General features: G+C 40.3%; 1 protein-coding gene across 6 annotated transcripts in view; it reads left to right on the top strand.

The window, feature by feature from the left end:
• Nucleotides 1-21128, top strand: part of LOC139703475 (zinc finger protein 709-like) — a 55768-nt gene that overhangs the window by 11311 nt on the left and 23329 nt on the right. The window contains exon 4 of one of the 6 annotated variants that reach the window (XM_071606952.1): nucleotides 10472-10539. The exons of 2 other annotated variants lie outside the window; for them this stretch is intronic. In XM_071606952.1, coding sequence (XP_071463053.1) covers nucleotides 10472-10526 — 55 coding nt within the window. In that variant the 3' untranslated portion in view covers nucleotides 10527-10539. Of the gene's footprint in view, nucleotides 1-213; nucleotides 2953-8061; nucleotides 8358-10471; nucleotides 10540-21128 lie in introns of those variants that run through there. 3 more of the 6 variants (XM_071606950.1, XM_071606947.1, XM_071606951.1) reach the window with 3 other exon arrangements.

Raw genomic sequence — 21128 nt, 5'->3', positions numbered from 1 at the left:
TTGAACAAGTTTGAAAATCCTAGGCTTTACCTCATGTTGGAAGTGACGTTAACCTAGGACCTTAAATAAATACAACATCATGAATTAATCAAGTATTAATAATGTGCTGGTCATGAGATCCCAATTCTTAAGCAAAGAAAAAATTTAATAGAGTAAATTCATGTGACTGCATTACGTGTGCCAAAGACTTCATATGCCCTTCATTCCTCATAGGCAGATCACATCTCATTGTGGACCCGAATGCTACAAGCATGAAGAATGTGAAGAGAAGCCATGTGAATTGAAACAATACAGGAAATCTCTGGTTTCTCTCAAAAGTGTTCACACACAAATGTTAACACAAACTGGAGATGGACCCTATGAAAGTACAGTATGTGGGAAAGTCATCAGTTGTTCCAATGACATTCAAAGGCATGAAGATTATCATACTGGGTGGCAACCTGATGAATGTCAACAATGTGATGAAGCCTCATCTTCTCCCACAGATGTTCAAAGTCACACAAAAACACATAGGGGAGGTAAAGCTTTTCAATGTGAGGTATGTGGGAAAGCCTTTCATTCCCCCACTTTATTTAGAAAACATGAAAGAACTCATTCTGGAGAGAAATCCCGTGAGTGTAAAGAAGGTGGTAAAACCTTGGTTTCACCCACAGGTCTTCACAGTCACGTGATCATGCACACTGGGAAAGTACTTTTCAAATGTAACGTATGTGGGAAAGACTTTGCTTACCGAAGTTTATTTAGAATACATCAGAGAAAACATACTAGAGAGAAACCCTATGAAAGTCAACAATGTGGAAAAGCCTGCACTACTTTGTCTTGCCTTCAGATACATGAACAAATCCATACTGATGAGGAAACCAATGAATGCCAACAATGTGGAAAATTCTTCCCTACTTCTTTATCCCTTGACAGACATGGACGAATGCATACTGGAGAGAAGCCCTATCAATGTCAACAATGTGGAAAAGCCTACACTACTTCATCTTACCTTCAGATACATGAACAAATGCATGCTGGAGAGAAGCCCAATGAATGCCAACAATGTGGAAAAGTCTTCACTACTTCTTCTTCCCTTCACAGACATGAACGGACACATACTGGAGAGAAGCCCTATGAATGTGAACAGTGTGGCAAAGCCTTCACTAACTCCTCTATACTTCACACACATGAAAAATCTCATACTGGGGAGAAGCCCTATGAATGTCAACAATGTGGGAAAGCCTTCACTACTTCTTCTTACCTTCAGATACATGAGCGGACTCATAGTGGGGAGAAGCCCTATGAATGTAAGCAGTGTGGCAAAGCCTTCACTAACTCCTCTATACTTCGCAGACATGAAAGAACACATATGAAAAAGAAACCCTATCAATGTCAACAATGTGGGAAAGCCTTCACTACTTTGTCTTACCTTCAGATACATGAACAAATGCATACTGGAGAGAATACCAATGAATGCCAACAATGTGGAAAAGTCTTCACTACTTCTTCTTCCCTTCACAGACATGAACGAACGCATACCGGAGAGAAGCCCTATCAATGTCAACAATGTGGAAAAGCCTACAGTAGTTCATCTTACCTTCAGATACATGAACAAATCCATACTGGAGAGAAGCCCAATGAATGCCAACAATGTGGAAAAGTCTTCACTACTTCTTTTTCCCTTCACCGACATGAATGGACGCATACTGGAGAGAAGCCTTATGAATGTAATCAGTGTGGCAAATCTTTTGCTCTATCGTCTACCCTTCACTCACATAAAAAAACTCATACGAAAAAGAAACCATATGAATGTCAACAATGTGGAAAAGTCTTCACTACTTCTTTTAACCTTCACAGACATGAACGAATGCATACTGGAGAGAAGCCGTATGAATGTAAGCAGTGTGGCAAAGCCTTCACTAAGTCCTCTAAACTTCACAGACATGAACGAATGCATACTGGAGAGAAGCCCTATGAATGTAAGCAGTGTGGCAAAGCCTTCACTATGTCCTCTAAACTTCACAGACATGAAAAAACTCATACTGGGGAGAAGCCCTATGAATGTCAACAATGTGGGAAAGCCTTCAGTTCTTCTTCCTACCTTCAGATACATGAGCGGTCTCATACTGGGGAGAAGCCCTATGGATGTAAGCAGTGTGGCAAAGCCTTCACTGACTCCTGTAAACTTCACAGACATGAAAGAACACATACTACAGAGAAACCCTATGAATGTCAACAATGTGGGAAAGCCTGCACTACTTCTTTTTCCCTCTACAGACATGAACGGACTCATAGTGGAGAAAAGCCCTATCAATGTGAACAATGTGGAAAAGTCTACAGAACTGCCTCTCACCTTCACATCCATGAACAAACACATTCTGGAGTGAAGCCCTATGAGTGTAAGCAGTGTGGAAAAGCCTTTGCTAGATCTTCTCAGCTTCACAAACATGAACAAACTCATACTGGAGAGAAGCCCTATGAATGTAAACAGTGTGGCAAAGCCTTTGCTGAATCTTCTCAGCTTCACAGACATGAACGAACTCATAGCGGAGAGAAGCCCTATGAATGTCAACAATGTGGAAAAGCCTTTGCTACATCCAGTCACCTTAAGAGTCATGGAAGAACACATACTGGAGAGAAGCCCTATGAATGTAAGCAGTGTGGCAAAGCCTTCGCTCAATCCCATCATCTTCACAGACATGCAAAAACGCATACTGAAGAGAAGTCTTATGAATATCAACAATGTGGAGAACCCCTTGACACATCCAGTGAACCTCACGTACATGGAAGTATTCATGCAGAAGAGAAGCCTAATGAATACCAACAATGTGGAAAAGTCTTTTTCTTGGTTTTTCTTTCACAGACATGAAGGGACTCACACTCAAGAGAAACCCTATCAATGTAAGCAGTGTGGCAAAGCCTTCACTCAGTCCTCTCATGTTTGCTCACATGAACAAACTCATACTGGAGAGAAGCCCTATGAATGTCAACAATGGGGAAAAACCTTGGCTATATCCTATCAGCTTCACTTACATGAACAAACTCATATTGCAAAGAAATTGTACTGATGAAAACAATTGGCAAAGCCTTCTCTTATTACTGTTCTTCTCATCAACATGTTGGAAGTTTACTGGAGAGAAATTCTTTAAATGTGAAATGTGGTGGATCAATATTTCTTGTCCCCTTCAAACACACTGCTCACTGTGCTGAATATTGTACTGGGGATTGTACTGCAGATTTGGTCTGGTGGCCCTCTACCACTGAGACACATCCTCATTCTTTTTTATATTTTTAATTTTGAGACAGAGACTTGCTGAGTTCCTTAGGGTTGTTCTAAAATGCTGAGGCTGGCCTCAAACTTGTGATCCTTCAGCCTAAGCCTCCCAAGTCTCTGGGATTAAAGGCATACATCACCAGATCTGGCTGAATAACTGTTTAAATATGAAAAAATATGGTAAATCATTCCATTTTCCCTGTTGTCTTCAAAGCCATTTCCCTCACTGGAAAACAAACACTCTGAATGGGGATGATTTGCTGTACTCTATCAGCTTCATGTTCTAGACCTATTTTTCTTCTCTTTTATGAAAATTCTCATGGAGAGAAGCCCTATGAATGTTAAAAATGTGGGAAATCTTTTAATTTTTGCAGTTTATTCTGAGTACTAGAAAGATTCTTTTGGAAAGATTCATGCCAAAATGAATAAATCCTATGCAAGTAAGAAATACCAAGGTTTCAGATGTTTTAGTTTTGTTCAGTTGTATTAAAAATATATATATATACTGTAGAAAATCCTGTGGATAAGCCAGGGGCAGTACTTAATTTTGACAGTTTTATTCAAAGACATAAAAGGATTTACATCTGGGCTGGGGATGTGTCTCAAGCGGTAGCGTGCTCGCCTGGCATGCGTGTGACCTGGGTTTGATCCTCAGCACCACATACAAAGATGTTATGTCCGCTGAAAACTTAAAAATAAATAAAGAAATAAATATTTTAAAAAAATTTTTAAAAAAGGATTTACATCTGGGAAAACCCGTCTGCTATTTATCGATTTATTTATTTATTTTGGATAAAGAAATTTCAGCAGAATGCATTACAATTCTTATTACACATATATACCACAATTATTCATCTCTGTGTATAAAGAATTTTGACACCCAATTCATGTCTTTATACATGTACATTGTATAATGATGTCCTTCACATTCCACCATCCTTGCTAATTCTTTGTCCCCTCCTTTTCCCTCCCAGTCCTCTGCCCTATCTAGAATTCATCTAATCCTTCCATTTTCCCCCTATGTACCCCCTATGAGTCAGCATCCTTATCAGAGAAAACATTCAGCATTTGTTTTTTGGGGATTGGCTAACTTCACTTAGCATTATCTTCTCCAATGCCATCTATTTACCTTCAGATGCCATGGTTTTCTTTTCTTTTTTATTGCTGATTAAAATTCCATTTTGTATATATGCCACTTGTTTTTTTAATCCATTCATCCACTGAAGGGCATCTAGGTTGACTCCACAGTTTAGCTCTTGCCACAGTCTGGCTGGGCACACAATCACGAGCCACCACACAGCTTGTAGATTCAAACAGCAACTCTTTATTCCCGAACTCACACCAGCCGTCTACAATCACGTTCTGGGGAAATCCACGTTCTCTGCCCAAATCCACCTCCACTGGGCTTCTATCTCCAAAATATACTGTCTGAATCCCGTGAGAACTCAAGGGGAACTCAGGCAGCAGGATACGCCCTATTCCCAGCAGGAATAATCTTAAACCTTAAACCTGGAACCTAAACTGGGAACGCCCTAAACACGATTATCTTAAAACCGGGAACACCCTAATCTGCCTTGGTCCTTGAGCAAGGTCACCTACATTCAATGTCGCTGCAACATGTCAGCAACATGGGGTATGCTGGCAAGGAAATTGTCATACCTACTTGGCTAATGGCTCCCAGCAAGCTCTTGCAAATTGTGCTGCTATAAACATTGATGTGGCTGTGTCCCTGTAGTATGGTGTTTTTAAGTTCTTTGGGTATAGTCTGAGGAGAGGGATTGCTGGGTCAAATGGTGGTTGCATTCCCAGATTTCCAAGGAATCTCCACACTGCTTTCCAAATTGGCTGCACCAATTTGCAGTCCCACCAGCAAGGTAAGAGGGTACCTTCCCCCCCCCCCCCCTCCTCACCAACACTTATTCTTGTTTGTCTTCATAAAAGCTGTCATTCTGACTGGAGGGAGGTGATAGGTTAGAGAAGTTTTGATTTGCATTTCTCTAATTGCTAGAGAAGATAAGCATTTTTTCTTATTCATGTTGATTGATTGTATATTCTCTTCTGAGAAGTGTCTGTTCACATCCTTGGCCCATTTGTTGATTAGGTTATTTGTTTTTTTGGTGTTAGTTTTTTGAGTTCTTTATATACAATAGAGAGTAGTGCTCTGTCTGATGTGTGAGGGGTAAAAACTTTTTCCCAGGGTGTAGGCTTTCTGTTCACCTCACAAATTGTTTCTTTTGCTGAGAAGAAACTTTTTAGGTTGATTCCATCCCATTTATTGATTGTTGGTTTTAATTCTTGGACTATAGGAAGTTGGGGCCTAGTCCCACATGATGAATATTACAGACTACTTTTTCTTCTATTAGATGTAGAGTCTCTGGTTTAATTCCTAGGTCCTTGGTCCACTTCGATTTGCACTTTGTGCATGGTGAGACCCAGGGATTTCGTTTTATGTTGTTGCTTATGGATTTCCAGTTTTCCTAGCACAATTTGTTGAAGATGCTTTTTTCTCCAGTGCATGTTTTTGGTACCTTTGTCTAATATAAGATAATTGTAATTTTCTGGGTTAGTGTCTGTGTCCTCTCTTCTGTTCCATTGGTCTACCAGTCTCTTTTGGTGCCAACACCATGCTGTTTTTGCTACTATTTCTCTGTAGTATAGTTTAAGATCTGGTATAGAGATGCCACCTACATCAGTCTAAGGATTGTTTTAGCTATTCTGCATGTCTTATTTTTCCAGATGAATTTCATGATTGATTTTTCTGTTTGTATGAGGAATGCCTTGGGGATTTTGATGGGAATTGCATTATATCTGTATAATGCTTTGGTAGTATGGTCATTTTGATCATATTAATTCTGCTTTTCCAAAAGCAAGTTAGATGATTTCATCTTCTGAGGTCTTCTTTGATTTCTCTCATTTTGGTTCTGTAGTTTTCATCGTATAGATCTTTCACTTCTTTCATTAAGTTGATTCTCAAGTATTTTTTTTTTTTTTGAGGATATTGTGAATTGGGTAGTCTTTCTCATTTCCTTCTCAGTGGCTTTGTCACTGATATACAGAAATGCCTTTGATTTATAGGTGTTGATTTTAAATCCTGCTACTTTGCTTAATTCAGTAAGCAGTTCTAGAAGTTTTCTGGTGGAGTTTTTTGGTTCTTCTAGATATAGAATCATAACATCAGCAAATAGTGCCAATTTAAGTTCTTCTTTTCCTATACATATCCCTTTGATTCCTTTCATTTGTCTATTTGCTCTGGCCAGCATTTCAAGAACTACGTTGAATAGAAGTGGTGAAAAGGGCAGCCCTGTCTTGTTCCAGTTTTTAGAGAAAATGCCGTCAATTTTTCTCTGTTTAGAATGATGTTGTCCTGAGGCTTAACATAGATAGCCTTTACAATGTTGAGATATGTTCCTGATATCCCTAGTTGTTCTAGTGTCTTGAACATAAAGGGGTGCTGTATTTTGTCAAATGCTTTTTCTGCATCTATTGAGATGATCATATGATTTTTATCTTTGTGTCTATTGATGTGATAAATTACATTTATTGATTTTTGTAAGTGGAACCAACCTTGCATCTCTAGGATGAATCCCACTTAATCATATTGCACAATCTTGGTAAGCTCTGTTTTCTATTTTTATCACTTGATATTGGTCTGTTTCAATTGTGTATGTCTTCCTGATTCAATCTGGGCAGATCATATGACTTAAGAAATTTGTTGATAACTTCAATGTCTTCTATTCTGTATTTCTCATATCTGTTATAATATTATCATTTTCATGATGTATATAGGTAATTTGAGTTCTCTCTCTCATGCTCTTTTTTAGCATGGCTAATAAGTCTGTCAATTTTATTTATTTTTTCAAAGAACCAACTTTTTTTGTCCATATTGTCAACTGTTTCTTTTGTTTCCATTTTATTGATTTCAGCTCTAATTTTAATTATTTTTTGCCTTCTACTGCTTTTACTGCTGGTTTGTTCCTCTTTTTTAGGGCTTTGAGTGGTAGTGTGAGGTCATTTATTTGTTAATTTTTTTTTTCTTTGAATTAATGAATTCTATGCAATGAATTTTCCTCTTAGTACTGCTTTCATAGTCTCTAAGATTTCCATTGGTTGTTTCTATGTTCTTATTTACCCCTAAGAAATTTTTATCTCCTCCTTGATTCCTTCTGCAATGCATTGTTCATTCAGTAGCCTAATGTTTAGTCTCCAGGTGATGGAGAAATTTTTACTTTTTTGTTTTGTTTTTGATTCCCAATTGTATTTAATTATGATCTGATGAAATGTATGGTAGTGTCTCTAGTTTTTTATATTTGCTAAGAGTTGCTTTGTGGCATAGTATATGGTCTATTTTAGAGAAGGATCCATGTGCTACTGAGAAGAAAGTGTTTCTGTTTAATGCATGTTGAAATATTCTATATGTGTCAGTTAAGTCTAAATTATTGATTATGTTATTGAGTTTCCCCAGCCCCAAATAATAACGATATAAAAATGGATTTAGTCTTTCCTCTTCATTTGCATTGCTCTCATCTTCCTAATGGCTCTAATTCACAACCTGTCCCTGATCCTCTCACCCTCCTGGATGTCCGCCTCCACACACCTCTCTATTTCCTGGTGTATTGGCTGTCCCTCACTGATCTGCGTGACATCTCCTTATGTTTGCATTCATTGGAATCCCTTTTTTCTGTGGTCAAGTACTTCTTGCTCTCTGCTTTATGGCCTTGGGACAGGGAAGAAGAATGTCTTCTCCCTCTGCAGCACCGCCTCACTGTGGTGACCTTCCACTCAGCACACTTTGCTCTCACCCACAGCCATGATCCTTCTGGTCTTCAGCAGGGAACAAGGTTCTGCCTGTCTTCCACACCACCCTCACCCAATGCTCAACTCCATCTTCTACAACCTGAGGAACATGGAGACGTCGAGGCCCTGAGCAGATGGACCCAGAGGTCTGTTCTGTGTGATATAGATAAAAGGTCTGCCCCTTTCCCCAGGACTTAGCTGCAAGTCCATTAAGCATTGTGTAGGAACTGAAAATATTATCTTATACCAAGAGTGTGGAGACTAAAAACCATCTACAATCAAATAAACTGCTCAGGTCTGTACAAAATTGTCTTCTGAATGTGTGGAATTTAAATAAGATTTTAGCATCCTGCTTCCCTGTGAACCAGAGACAGCCCCACACCAGGACCCCAACATGAGACACCCTTCATCGGAGCAGAGAGGTGCCCTGACTGGGGTTCTCTATTCACCCCATGGTGGCTCCACAGTTCAACATCAGACACATATAGGTTTGAGGCTGCCACTCCCACAAAACTGGGATGTCACAGCTTCAATCAAGGGACGACAATAAGGACCTGGTAAGAAGGTCTCCAAGGTCCCTGTGGGCCTTGCTACACCTGTGTCTCCTCTTCACTATTCTTTACACAGAATATCTTTATATTTTGGGATATTATTCTTTAAATAGGTGTCTCTTAATTGTCCTTTTAAAATTATGATTAAAATTACTTCCCAGTGTAGGGAATAGTATACAAGTCTTACAGTGTTTCACGGATTATAGGTCCAGTTACAGAATGTATATAATACCAATGAATTTCTAACAATGTTTGTAAGTTTTATTGCTCAAAACTCACATATGGCTTTAATGTGGAGAACATTTTGAATATAATGTTTTCTCAAATCCCACAAACATCCAATGAACAGAAATGATATGCAAGAATCAGCAGCAATCATTGCAATTACTGATATCTTTGTATCAGTCAAATTTACTCTCCAATGAGAAGTGTCAAAATTGGAATTTAAGTCAGCATTTTAAAACACTTATTGTTTGATCAAGGTTGTATAAATTTGATTCATTATAAATTGGTCCTTGATCAAACAGCACAAATTGTAGGTATAAGCTTAATATTTTAATAAGTTCTGTCATGTCAGAATGTGGAGAAAAAGCTTACATCAGCATAATAAAATCAGGGAAATAGGCTAGAATATCCTAGAATTGATTGTTGAAATATATATAGTCAGTCCAGTTATACATAAATCTGTTTCTCAATTGTTTTGACCTTTCCATGTCATCTGTCTAGATAATTATATTAATATTTTCATCATGAAAATTTAGAATATAAAGACCTTTCCATTTATCTGAAGATGATTTCTTTCTTTTTAGGACCTCCTACTAGAGATCCTTTTATTTCTGTCACTTAGGGCTAGATAATCATACTAGTAAACGTGTGTTTCCTCTCTGTAGAAACATCTTCGTTTTCTTCTATAAAAATCTTTCTCTTTGTTTTACTTTGGGACAATTTTTATAAATCTTAGAGTCTAAACAAATTACTTATTGTACCTTGATAAGAAGTGTGTCAATGAAAGTATAGTTAAAGCTGTTGGACATTTCTGTTGACAGAATCATATCTATTGATCATCTTATAAAAATTGGTACAGTAATTTGATAATTAGAGATTGCTTGATCCTTGATGGTTGTATATCTCTTGAAATAGATATTTTATAATAAAATACATTCATCTTAAATATCTGTACTATAAAATGCAGAGCATGAGATAGATGCATGTATAAGAAATATAACTGAAGTGTTTTCTTTTGAAAAACGATTAGAAAAAATAGATACATATTAATTAAAAAATCAGACATATATGTCAATTATTTTATGAATTAAGGATTCTAGATTATCCAAATAACTGGAAAGATATGCATTCGTAATAAAAATATAACTTACTGTTATATGACCACGGAATTTTAACGTGAGCCTCATTAAATCATGTGGCTCTTAAAAGTATTTGGGCCCATTTATTTTACTTTGGACTAGTAGTGCACTCATTCTATTTGGGACGTCACGTGATGTGGTTTAAAAAATCCCTGTGTATGCATTTGTTTGTTTATTGTAATTATGTAGTCAGGAAGGAGAAGAAGGATTTCTTGGTCATCACAGAAACATTGTGAGAAAAGATCTCAGATGCTGGCTTTGATGTCTGAGGGGTGCAAAACGCATTCCCAAGATCTCCAAAATTGTAAGAAGACTATGTTTGTGACCTCTCATCAACGGAACATTATTTAGTAATATTGCTATGAAGAGCAAAAAGAAGCACTGTAAAGCAAGCTGTTGACACACACACACACAGTTATTTAGCTTCAGAGCGAGTCAGGCTTAGGGCTGCAACAGAGAAGCCTGTGGAGTCAGATTTTGCCTGAAAGAGATCTCTTGTATTTCAGGTGCACATTCTTAAAAATGCAGGCTCCTTGCAGCTCCCGTGGCCCACAACAGTAAGCAGGAAGCACAGGTTAGTGGCTGGGAGGCGGGACCACAAGCCCTGCCTGGGTGACAGAGGAAGGACCCATGGGAAGCCCTGGAAAATGGGAAAGGCCTGATGAGGCAGCCAGGCTCCGCCCCCAGTCTCCCCTGGTTACCATAGTGATGGAACAGCCCAGAACTGGCTGTGGCTGCTGCAGCTGCCTGGGTCCCCAGGTCAGGCGTCAGCTCTCTCCTCCTTAATGGGCTGTTTCCCTGTGTCTTCCCCTCACCCCTCGTGTTCTCCCATCTTTTGCATTTTCCCTTTCCAGAGCGTGGGCACTTTAAAACAGTGATTTAAAGGCAGAGGTCAGCATTACTGTCCGACCATAAGGCATCCGACCATAAGGCAGTCTGCCTTTGGCCCCCTGGCCAGGTTGCTTAAGGGTCAAAAGCACAGCTGGGTTGGGCTAGTTAAGACCTTTTAGGAAGCAGGGGCTGGTCCTGTGTCCTGCAGCTGAGTTAATTAAAGCTGTTCCCACCCCAATGGGACAAGAATGCAGGGAAGAGGCTCAGTACAAATTGTTTGAGCATATTTGAAAAAATAGCAGAAAAACACAATTTGCCTCTCTACCAGCAGAAAATCCCCTGTATCAAGTCGCACCACGAAAAATGTTTCCTTTTTCCTCTTACCCTCCAAACATTGACTCCTAGAATATAGATTCCAAGAAATCTTTATGTTGTGAGCGGGCAAAATTGTGATGTATGCAGTCGAGGGGAGAAATAAAGAATGTCCACGGGCTTCTGCCCCTTCCAGTGCTTTATTCACTCAAGTTACTCCATACAGTTTCACTCTATAGGTTCTTAAGCAAGAAAACACAATCCTTAATGCTTGGCACTGCAATAGACATAATCAATCCACAGCTAACAGTTCTAGATTCATTCTAAGCACTGCAAAACACACTTAATCAGGACAGGCTAGTGACAGACATTCCCTCTGCATGCTAAGTTCAAAGGTCTTAAGTCCCAGGCTTTGAGTCCAGCAGATGCACACTCACTCAGACCGTGGTAATCAGGTCTGGAACCAAGGTAGGCTTTCCCTAGCGTGGAGCGTGGAGCGGACGACCGGTTGAGGAGTGGGTCATAGGGAGGAGTTGGGGCTCTCACCAAGGTCCAGATGAGGTGGTAGTGTTTGAGAGCGGTGAGGATCATGCAGAGAATCAGGAATGATGACAAGTGATGGGATGTCAGGTCCTCAGCAGGCTCTCCAGCTCTAGTGCATCCTTGTTTCAGCTGGCTGAATCCCTGTTCATCAGCTCTATCATTTATACTAAATTTGGGGGCTTTTGACCCCCCTTTCAATCCCTACCAGCCACCACTGGATTTCTCAGTGATGTCATTTACCCTGAGGTCAGAAACATGTGGTCTGGTGGTCTCCACCCTGATCTTCTCCCTTTCCCTCTTATCACGCAAGGGCAGCCTGCAAGAGGCTTCACTCTCTTTATCAGAGTGAGGGGAAGTAACTTGTTTGAGGCCTTACTGGAGGGATCTGTGGATGTGCCTGGTGAAACTGCGGGTTAAACTGAAGTTTTTAAAGTAGAGTTGCTTAGGCTCAGGCCTAAGGCCATCCTAATGTAAGGGTCAGGCGAAGCGTCGGAGAAAGATACCACCAAGTGACCACTCATGCAATTGGCAGAAGGGGATTTATTTAACCAGCATGCTGGGGCTCCGGGCCCACTCAAGAAGGGAGAACAGCCCAGAGACCCGAGCAGGGGCTGAGCACTGCTTAAGTACACTTTTTTTGGGGGGAGGGCGGGGATTTTACATACATCACAATCTCCTTTAACAAATCATCATACACCGCGGGAAAGTCAAGCAACAATTCTTAGACTTGATTAGTACATACATTGACGGGAACAGGTCAGGCGGGAGTGATAGTTCAGTTCTAAATGGAGTACACATTCAAACTGATTGGTTTTAGGGCGTAAAGAACTACGTGACCAGTTACACAGAGTCCCGAGTTATTGGACAACCAGGGAGTCAGTGGGAATATTTACTGGGCAGTTTTAGTATTGTCCTAACAGCTACAGGGATTTCAGGTTTTTCAGGTAGCATAGAAACCTAACAATACCTAATCCTTTACATTTTAACTCAGACCTTGCAGCTTAGAAACTTTACAACACCCGGTCTTTTACCCTTTAACTTTTACGCTTTAACTTCAATTTTTTTACCCTTACATTCCCCACTCCTTTTTCTGACTACTTTTAATCTTAAAAGTAATGCATCACGATTATTGAAGGGTTTCACATTTCATGAGTTGTTTTGCGTTCCCTGGAATCATTTTCAGCATGGCCTCCATTTTAGATTCCACTCGGTATTAGACCCCGATTTATCTATCTACACTGACTACCTAACTTTAAATCTGGCTTTATTCCCCCCTCTAATTTGGGAACTCCTTACTGCTGTAAGGAAGCGGGGGTGAACAGAATCTTTCTGGCTTCTTCAGGCTGAAAAGGGACGGTGTGGGGGCAAGCAGTTTGGAGTCCCCCTTGGAAAATACTGGGTCTATTGAGTGGTCCATGATAAAAGTCCAATTGAGAAGTATTAGGCTGGAGGGCCATTCGAGTGATGGGTGGTCTATAAGAGAAACAAGAATTCATTAGTACTGGCACCATATTGATGCAGCAATAAATGTCACAGCACAGGAATATGCCAATGAGTATAATGGCCAAGACAGAGACTAACAATGTTTTCCACCAGGAAGTACCAAGAACCAGAAGCTAAGATACTGTTTCCACGACAAAGTTGCTGAGGACATGGCTTCTATCTGAGCATGTAAATCTTTAAGGATATTTATCACCTTGCCAGAAATGTCAGGGATGTAAACACAACAACTAACATTTAGGTTTACAGATGTTCTCTCCTTTAAGATATAGTCTAATAATTTAATGTCATCTGATCTCGTAAAATCCTTCTTACTAGTATGACCTATGTCTAATAGAGAAACCTTTAATTCTGCTACTTAGGGCTGGATAAGCATACTAGCAAACACCAAGCCTACCTGTGTAGGTTAGGAATATCTGTGGGCCTTAAACTAAAAACTACTCTGGCAATTCCTTTTAATAGTTATCAGGAATTCCTGTCTGAGAATCTCTTTTGTACCCTCCAGTTTACTTATTTTTGGAAGTTACATTTAATTATTATTATCATTTAAAATGTCCAGAAACAGCTGTGCTTTGGCTTTAACTATCTTTGCTAAGTGTTTAAGATGAAGCAAGTCAAACTGACTTTTGTTCTTATCTATTGTCAACAGTCAGCCGAGTTTCCCTGGGAGTCCTCAGGGAACTTCATAGCAGCTTCTCAGTTCTGCTAGTGCCATTTACCTTAGGATGGGTCCAGGCCTTGCTTGACCATGTGGCTTCCCTCGGAAGCATCAGGGATGTCTCCCCTTTCTGATGACCCTCCTCTTTACAGCAAATGCACCGATTGGCTTTCTGTTCTCCACTGGTCTCATTAATCTCCCTGCTCAGGAGGTTCTGTGGCCTAGAGTTGCAGAGCCCTTTGGAGAAGTCCCCTATTCCCTGATTCAGACTGACTCAGAGGGCAAGAGCCGAATATTGGTTTTCTTAGACCTTTTAATTTAACTTTAATTTTAAAAACTTGATCTTAAACATCCAGCAAATAAGTTAACAGCCTTATATTAAGAGCACTGGGCTTTAATGTCTATCTCTCTATCCTGTAGGTGATAACTCCTTGTCTTATGTTGACCCAGGTTGTGTTCTTAAAGCAATACCTCTTTAAAACTTTAACAGGCAATCCTTAAACCATCTATAAGCAAACTACAAAACAAAACTAACTAGGGTAAAAACATATTTAGCTTCTATAAGAGCGGCCTTGAATTCTGGCAGGGTTATACATCATAATTTCCTATTTGAGATCCTAGTAATCTTGGCAAAAACCTACTTTTGGACACAACTTTAACTGTACTGAAATCTGGCTTACTTCTTTCATAGCCACTTTCACAGTAGTGAGATGGGTCAGAGCCTTATCTCAAGTAAGGCAGGGCTCTTTAAAAATCTCAAGTACTATAGTTCTGAAGCTGATCATTTTACAAAGTTTACATAAATTATTGTTCAAGTTTACATGAACATTAGCTAACACAACATAATATCACACCTAAAACATGAATTAAAGGCTGAAAGCTTTTAACCCTTTATAGAAAAGTAGCAAAGTACTTTTGTGTTTTAAAATTGTATCTCAGTGTGAAAAGTATCATAGAACTGCACATATCTTATTGATAACAAGTCCAGTTGTAGAACAGAAATGATAAACAAATCTCCAACATGTTTTTTTTAAGCCTAAAATTACCATACAACTTTAAAACACCAGCTTGAAAAAAGGTTCTTTTGAAGCTTCTACCTTACAGACTTGTATACCTGGAAGATATGAACACATTAACAGCACCATAATTACATTGATGTTTTTATATTAACAGAGGTTAGCTTTTAAAGAAACAACATTACAATATTGAAAAATAACAGCTGTTGTTTAACCATAGTTGTATAATCTTTAATTTCTTTAAGATTATTTGCTCAAACTTACACATATAACCAACTTACACAAACCTTTTTTATCACTTACTTAAACCCTCTTAATTACTTAATCACATAGACTCTCTTATCCAGAAACACATTTTCCCTCTATTAAATCCATATCTAGAACCTTTTAGTTTCTCTTTTTCATCTGTTAACCTCCTTCTGTTCACACTTTAAAACAATATCTGTAAATTTCTGAATTTAGGCAGATTATTTCATAGACATCAAAATTTTATTAGGGTCTTTTTGAACACCTAGAAAAACTTATAAGCTTAATTTTAAAGACATCTTTACTTTTATCTGTTTACCCAATTTAAATCGAACCATTTGAATCACGTGAATCAAAGATATTTGGATCTATTTTTAAACTTTTTTATGAGCGCTCCTCATCTGTCAATTGTCATATCACTGCAGGATATATGGACATACACACATACAGACATACCGACATACAACACATAACACAAGTGTAACACCCTTGTAGCTTTTTCAGGTGAAATCTCCATTGCAATGTTTCAAAACTCCACAGTTGATCAGAAATAGGACTGATCAGAAAACATTAACCCGTCTGTGGGATTAAAATCATGAGGTCCAAAAAAATACAGAATCTAAGAAAAAGCAAGAGTCCTAAAAAAGATGACTGGCCAGTAATTAATAAATACCACATAATTTACTTTTTGGTTGGGGTCTAGTTTGAGTTCAGGTAAAAAGACACTTTAACTCTTTTTTTTTTTCCTTGGGCCTCAAATCTGTCTCCTTCTGAGTGTTCCAGGCTTCTTCTATTTGCATATCAGCTTAAGTCCTGGCTGAGGTCTGGAAGGAACTGGGAAAACTGGAATTCTGAGAAGAAACCTCATGCCTAAGGCATTTTAGCTATAAGTCATAATTTCCAGGTTTAAGATGCAATTCTCAAAATTTTATATCTTTACATCTCTTTACATTAGAAATACTTGCCCACACAAAACTGCAAATAGGATCTTACTTGATAATATAAAGGCCACCATCAGAGGAAATTTCCTCAGGATCATTAAGCTGCTTCCTTTGTTCTGAAGTTCCTAAAGTAGTATTAAGTTTTATCATGTATATCCAAAATTAAGCCTTAAAAATTTCCAAGACTCTTGCCAATTAATGTCATTTTAATAAGCCAGACCAACGTTTTAATTTAGCACCCCCCCTTTTTTTTTCCTGAATCTTACACACTGAGGGGAACAGATATCATATCATAATTTATTATCTTTGCCCAAGTTAGTGCACTGGAATACCTAGTGGAATTTTCTCAGGCTACCCAGTTCAAAATTGAAACTTTCTAATTTTTTTATCCTAAGTATTTAAGTTTTCTAGCATGAACTATCTGAAATCAAACTAAACAATTGCTTAAACACAACTTGTAACTGCAAGATAGTGCAATGCTTTAGAAACCCATTCAGATACCAAATTGTTACAATAGAAAATCATCTTTTAGATACCCATTTAGCCAAGATCATCCCCAAGAAACAATTTATAATATCAACACATTACTGCATTTATTGTCCCTTTAGTTAAGCAAACAGAGGTGGGGTAATCCCTAAAGTGCAGGTAAGGAAGGAGGAAACTCCCCAAAGCAAAATGGCTTTGGCAGCTGCTGGGAGCCCCTTAGTTCCACCTTTTACTTATAGGATTAGTTCCTCTGGCTTGGTCTGACCCCAGGCACTAGGCATTTCTCACATCTCCTAACTTTTCAGTAGTCAGCTTCGCAAAAAGTTCATCTTCTGCTTGCAGTTGTTTTGAGTTTGAGAAAAGTTTAAGCGAGATATCAAAGTTTTTAGACCCCAGGCATTTCCCTCTGCAGTGGGCGTGCTCAAGCCAACTATGGGAAGAAAAGAAAACACTGCTTCCCTAACCCCCCTTAACAAAGGGGGGTAAAGTTTATCAAAGTTCTTTAAAACACAGCTAAGAGAGGTGTAAAAGGTGAGAACAGAAAAGCTGGCGGTTCTATTGACTTTTGGTCCCTCACAGGAGAAGCATTAGGTTAAAATTTAGCTAAAGTTACTTCCACACATCTAAGGCAGTTTGGAATTTGGGACTCTTCATCAGTCCAAAGTAAAACAATGCCATCACACTTAACAGAGACACAGACTAAAAGACACACAAAGATCATCATGCAGCTCCCATTCGTTCACAACCCCAAGATCTACAATCTTGTGACTCAGGGGGAATGGAGGGAAAAGGGGGAGGAGCAGAAGGATTGAGTGATAGGGTCTTGGGGGAAGGGGTCGGAGTGAAAGCAGGAACCAGGAAAGGCTTCACCCATATGGGAGGAAATTCACAGAGGTCCAGCCAGGTTAAAATATATGGCTGCTGGTCTGGATGGCCATGTGGCCCTGGCTGAAAGACAATATCTCTGACTTTGCAGATTAGAGGGAGGTGGAAGGACCCTCCTGGGGGCCATTCAACTCCGAGGGTGGGCCATTCTGAAGTGCAGAGTGTCTGCTAGGTCCGGCGTTTCACTGAAAAAGAAAGATTCTGGGCCCTTGAGCGGACATCCGCCCAATGATCAAGGGTCACGGACAGAGGCATGGAATGGCTTTGTCCCATACTGGGAGTTACTCAAACAAAGACAGGGACAGGACAATACAAACGTGACACAAACACGGACACACAGTAAACGTTTAACACAAGTTTAGAAGCAAAGATTAAAGACAGACAGTGAATTCAACCTGAGAAAAGGAATTGTCGGCGAAACCAAACGGGTTGGCAGCTGAGTACAAACTAGGGCACTCTCGTCCCTATACCAACTGGGGACACTTTCGCCCCACCCCCCCGAATCCTCCAAGGCATCCCTTAAGAGGAGTGGCCTGTGGATTAGGACACGTCTGTCACCACTGCCAGGGAGAGTTTACACTCTCCGCTGGCGGCCATGCCGCCAACCCAACCAAATATCCAAGCCAAAAACCAAACCTGAACCAAAAAGCTCTGAGAACTTACGCTCTCCACCGAGCCAAAAACTAAAAAGCTCTAAGCGATCGCAAAGGAAAAACAAGAAGGAGAAGAAGGATGAGAAGAAGAGGAGGAAGAAGAAGAGGAAGAGGCGCCTTACTTACCCCCTAAAGGAGTCTGTTGGAGGTCTCCTTGTCCGGCGATGCGATTTTCCCGGCCAACGCACCAAATGTAAGGGTCAGGCGAAGCGTCGGAGAAAGAGACCACCAAGTGACCACTCATGCAATTGGCAGAAGGGGATTTATTGAACCAGCATGCTGGGGCTCTGTGCCCACTCAAGAAGGGAAAGCAGCCCAGAGCCCCGAGCAGGGGCTCAGCACTGCTTAAGTATACTTTTTTGTGGAGGGTGGGGATTTTACATACATCACAGTCTCCTTTAACAAATCAATATACACCACGGGAAAATCAAACAACAACTCCTAAACATGATTAGTTCATTCATTGGCAGGAACAGGTCAGGCTGGAGTGATAGGTCATTTCTAAACGGGGTACACATTCAAACTGATTGGTTTTAGGGCCTAAATGACTACATGACCAGTTACACAGAGTCCCAAGTTATTGGACAACCAGGGAGTCAGTGGGAATATTTACTGGGCAGTTCCAATATTGTCCTAACAGCTACAGGGATTTCAGGTTTTGCAGGTAGCATAGAAACCTAACAATACCTAATCCTTTACATTTTAACTCAGACCTTGCAGCTTAGAAACTTTACAATACCCGGTCTTTTACCCTTTAACTTTTACGCTTTAACTTCAATTTCTTTTACCCTTACACAGCAAGTACAGACAGGTAAATGGAGTCAGTTAGAATCAAGAAGGCCAATTTTGAGTGAGTCTGGCAAGTTGGAGACTGTCCCCTGAGGGATAGAAATGTTAATTCCTTCAGAGCCCTTGATCCACCCTTATTAAGAACCTGCCCTTGCTTCTTCCTGTTGCTAAGGTAGACTGTCCCAGGAATTGCCCCTCTCTACAGTGAGCCATAAAGTTGCTAATGTGTCCTTGGCTGCTGCATCCTGCCCTTCTCCCTTCAGCCCCCCTGTTTGTCACCTTTGTGCCATCTCACCAAGCATTCCTGGGCCTAGTCACCAAGGCCTGAAGGAGAAAGATAAGGGGAAAGGAATGGAGAACAAAGGAAGCCTAGGACTCATAGAAAGGCTGAACACTTTGCTTCTGGGAATACCAGGATACCAGCTATGGCCCCCTTCTCCCTCCTGGGGAGAAGTCTATGTTACTCTTTTTAATGTAGACCCTGCTTTGTGTGCTTGCCAGGGCTTGCTTCTCTAATGTTCAAAGTTCAACGTGTGAGGGGGCAGAACTCCTCACCAGTAACCAGCGGTATCAACACCACAGGCCATATGTGCCCCAAGTGGGGTTTCATATGCAGGCTTTATGGGCCGAGCTGAGCAGGGTTAGTGTTTTTTTGTTTTGTTTTGTTTTAACTATCAGTTGAAACCCAGGAAGCTGAGAGCCCTGGGTCAGCATCTAGGGATATGGTGCTTACCAGGCAGGAGCAGGTGGGCTTGTGGCTTTTCTTGAAAATGTTGGTGCCTCTAAACCACTGACATAAAAGGAACACAGGGGATGGGGGCCCTTCCTGAGAGGTCAATTCAGGTCAGCCTGTGCAATGGGGTGAAGTGTGTCAAGGGGGCATGTGTCCATGAATTCACAGACATTTTATGAGACCCACAGATGCCTGAAGCCACAGATGACACCAAACCTACATACAGTGTGCCCTCTACACACATGCCTATGACTTATTACCCTTTCTATAAAACCTGAGAGTCCTGGAAAGCCCCTGAAGAGAGGGCTAAGGACATGGTGCCCTTGTCTTCCTGGTGTAGCTTCACTGATCAAAGTTACTTTCCTGCTTTTCATCATGACCTTTTCTGTTTGGATTTGGGCTAAAGAGATGACCTGATGTGTGGGATCACCAGAGTCAGGTTGCTTCCAACAGCTCCCTAATAGTGGAATGTAGAACATGGACATTAAGCACAAGGTGCTCATTTTATTTCAACCCCACATTGCTGCCTTAGGGAATTGACTCTCACCGCTTTCCCCCTCGATTCTGCTGGGGAGAGAACACTGAGCCAAATCACCAACATCAATTGCTTCCTTTCTTAGCTCAGGCTGTTTCCTGAAAAGATCAGTGTCCAGAAGGTGATGAGAATTATTGAAATAATTGTCAAACTGTTTTTATTTTTACATATCAAATATGATATTTTAAAATCTTGTTTCAACAATTTTGAGACTATGTCTTGCTAAATTGCCTGAGGTCACACCAGCTGATACTACATATGTATATAGGTATCTTTGTCTTTGAGGTTCTGTGGGATAATTTCTGTGGGCTCAACCTCTGAGCTAGATCCCCAACTCTCTTTATTGTATTTTAAGCTAGGATCTCCCTGCTTGTGAAGCCAGATTGAAAGATAGTAGTTTGTGTAGCTAGGTAAGTGGGGTCTAATATCAGGTCCAATATAAAAAATAATGCAATCTGATCTTAGCCTGGGAAACCAAAAAAACACCTGAGGAGTGAAATTTTCATGTCCCCTTGGCCTTGGGCAAGTGCTAAATAATTGCTAATGAAGTAGCTCCCAGTGAAACAGGGAGATGCCAATCGAACCACCGAAGGCTGTTCCTGCCCAGGTTTCTGCTCCCTGCCCCACCAGTCCACCGGTCTCCCACCCTTTGTCCTTCCCACCCATATCCCCTATCATGTGCACAATAAAGGGAAACAAAAGACAGGAATGTTGGAGGACAAAAGAAGATCTTAGGTTTAAGAGGGAGAAGACCTCCTGAAAGGAAAGTGACCACAACACTCGGAGTGTCCAAGAGATCTTTATTGCAGCAGTGCAACAAAGAGAAAAGAAAGAAGGAAAGAGAGAGAGAGAAAAGAGAAGAGATGAACAGGGAGAGAGCAAGAGCAAGAGAGAGACAGAGAGCGCGCGTAAGAAAGATAAAGAGCAAGAGAGAGAGAGCAAGAGAGAAAGATCAAGAGAGAGAGAGCAAGAGAGAGGGGGCCTGGCAGGAGGGAGTTTTTATAGCCCAAATCTAATAGGGCCTCTGGGTCTGTA

Source organism: Marmota flaviventris, chromosome Y, assembly GCF_047511675.1.
Source record: "Marmota flaviventris isolate mMarFla1 chromosome Y, mMarFla1.hap1, whole genome shotgun sequence".
NCBI lineage: Eukaryota > Metazoa > Chordata > Mammalia > Rodentia > Sciuridae > Marmota > Marmota flaviventris.
The sequence above is the reverse complement of the archived record's forward strand: the minus strand, read 5'-3'. Positions and strand labels throughout refer to the sequence as shown.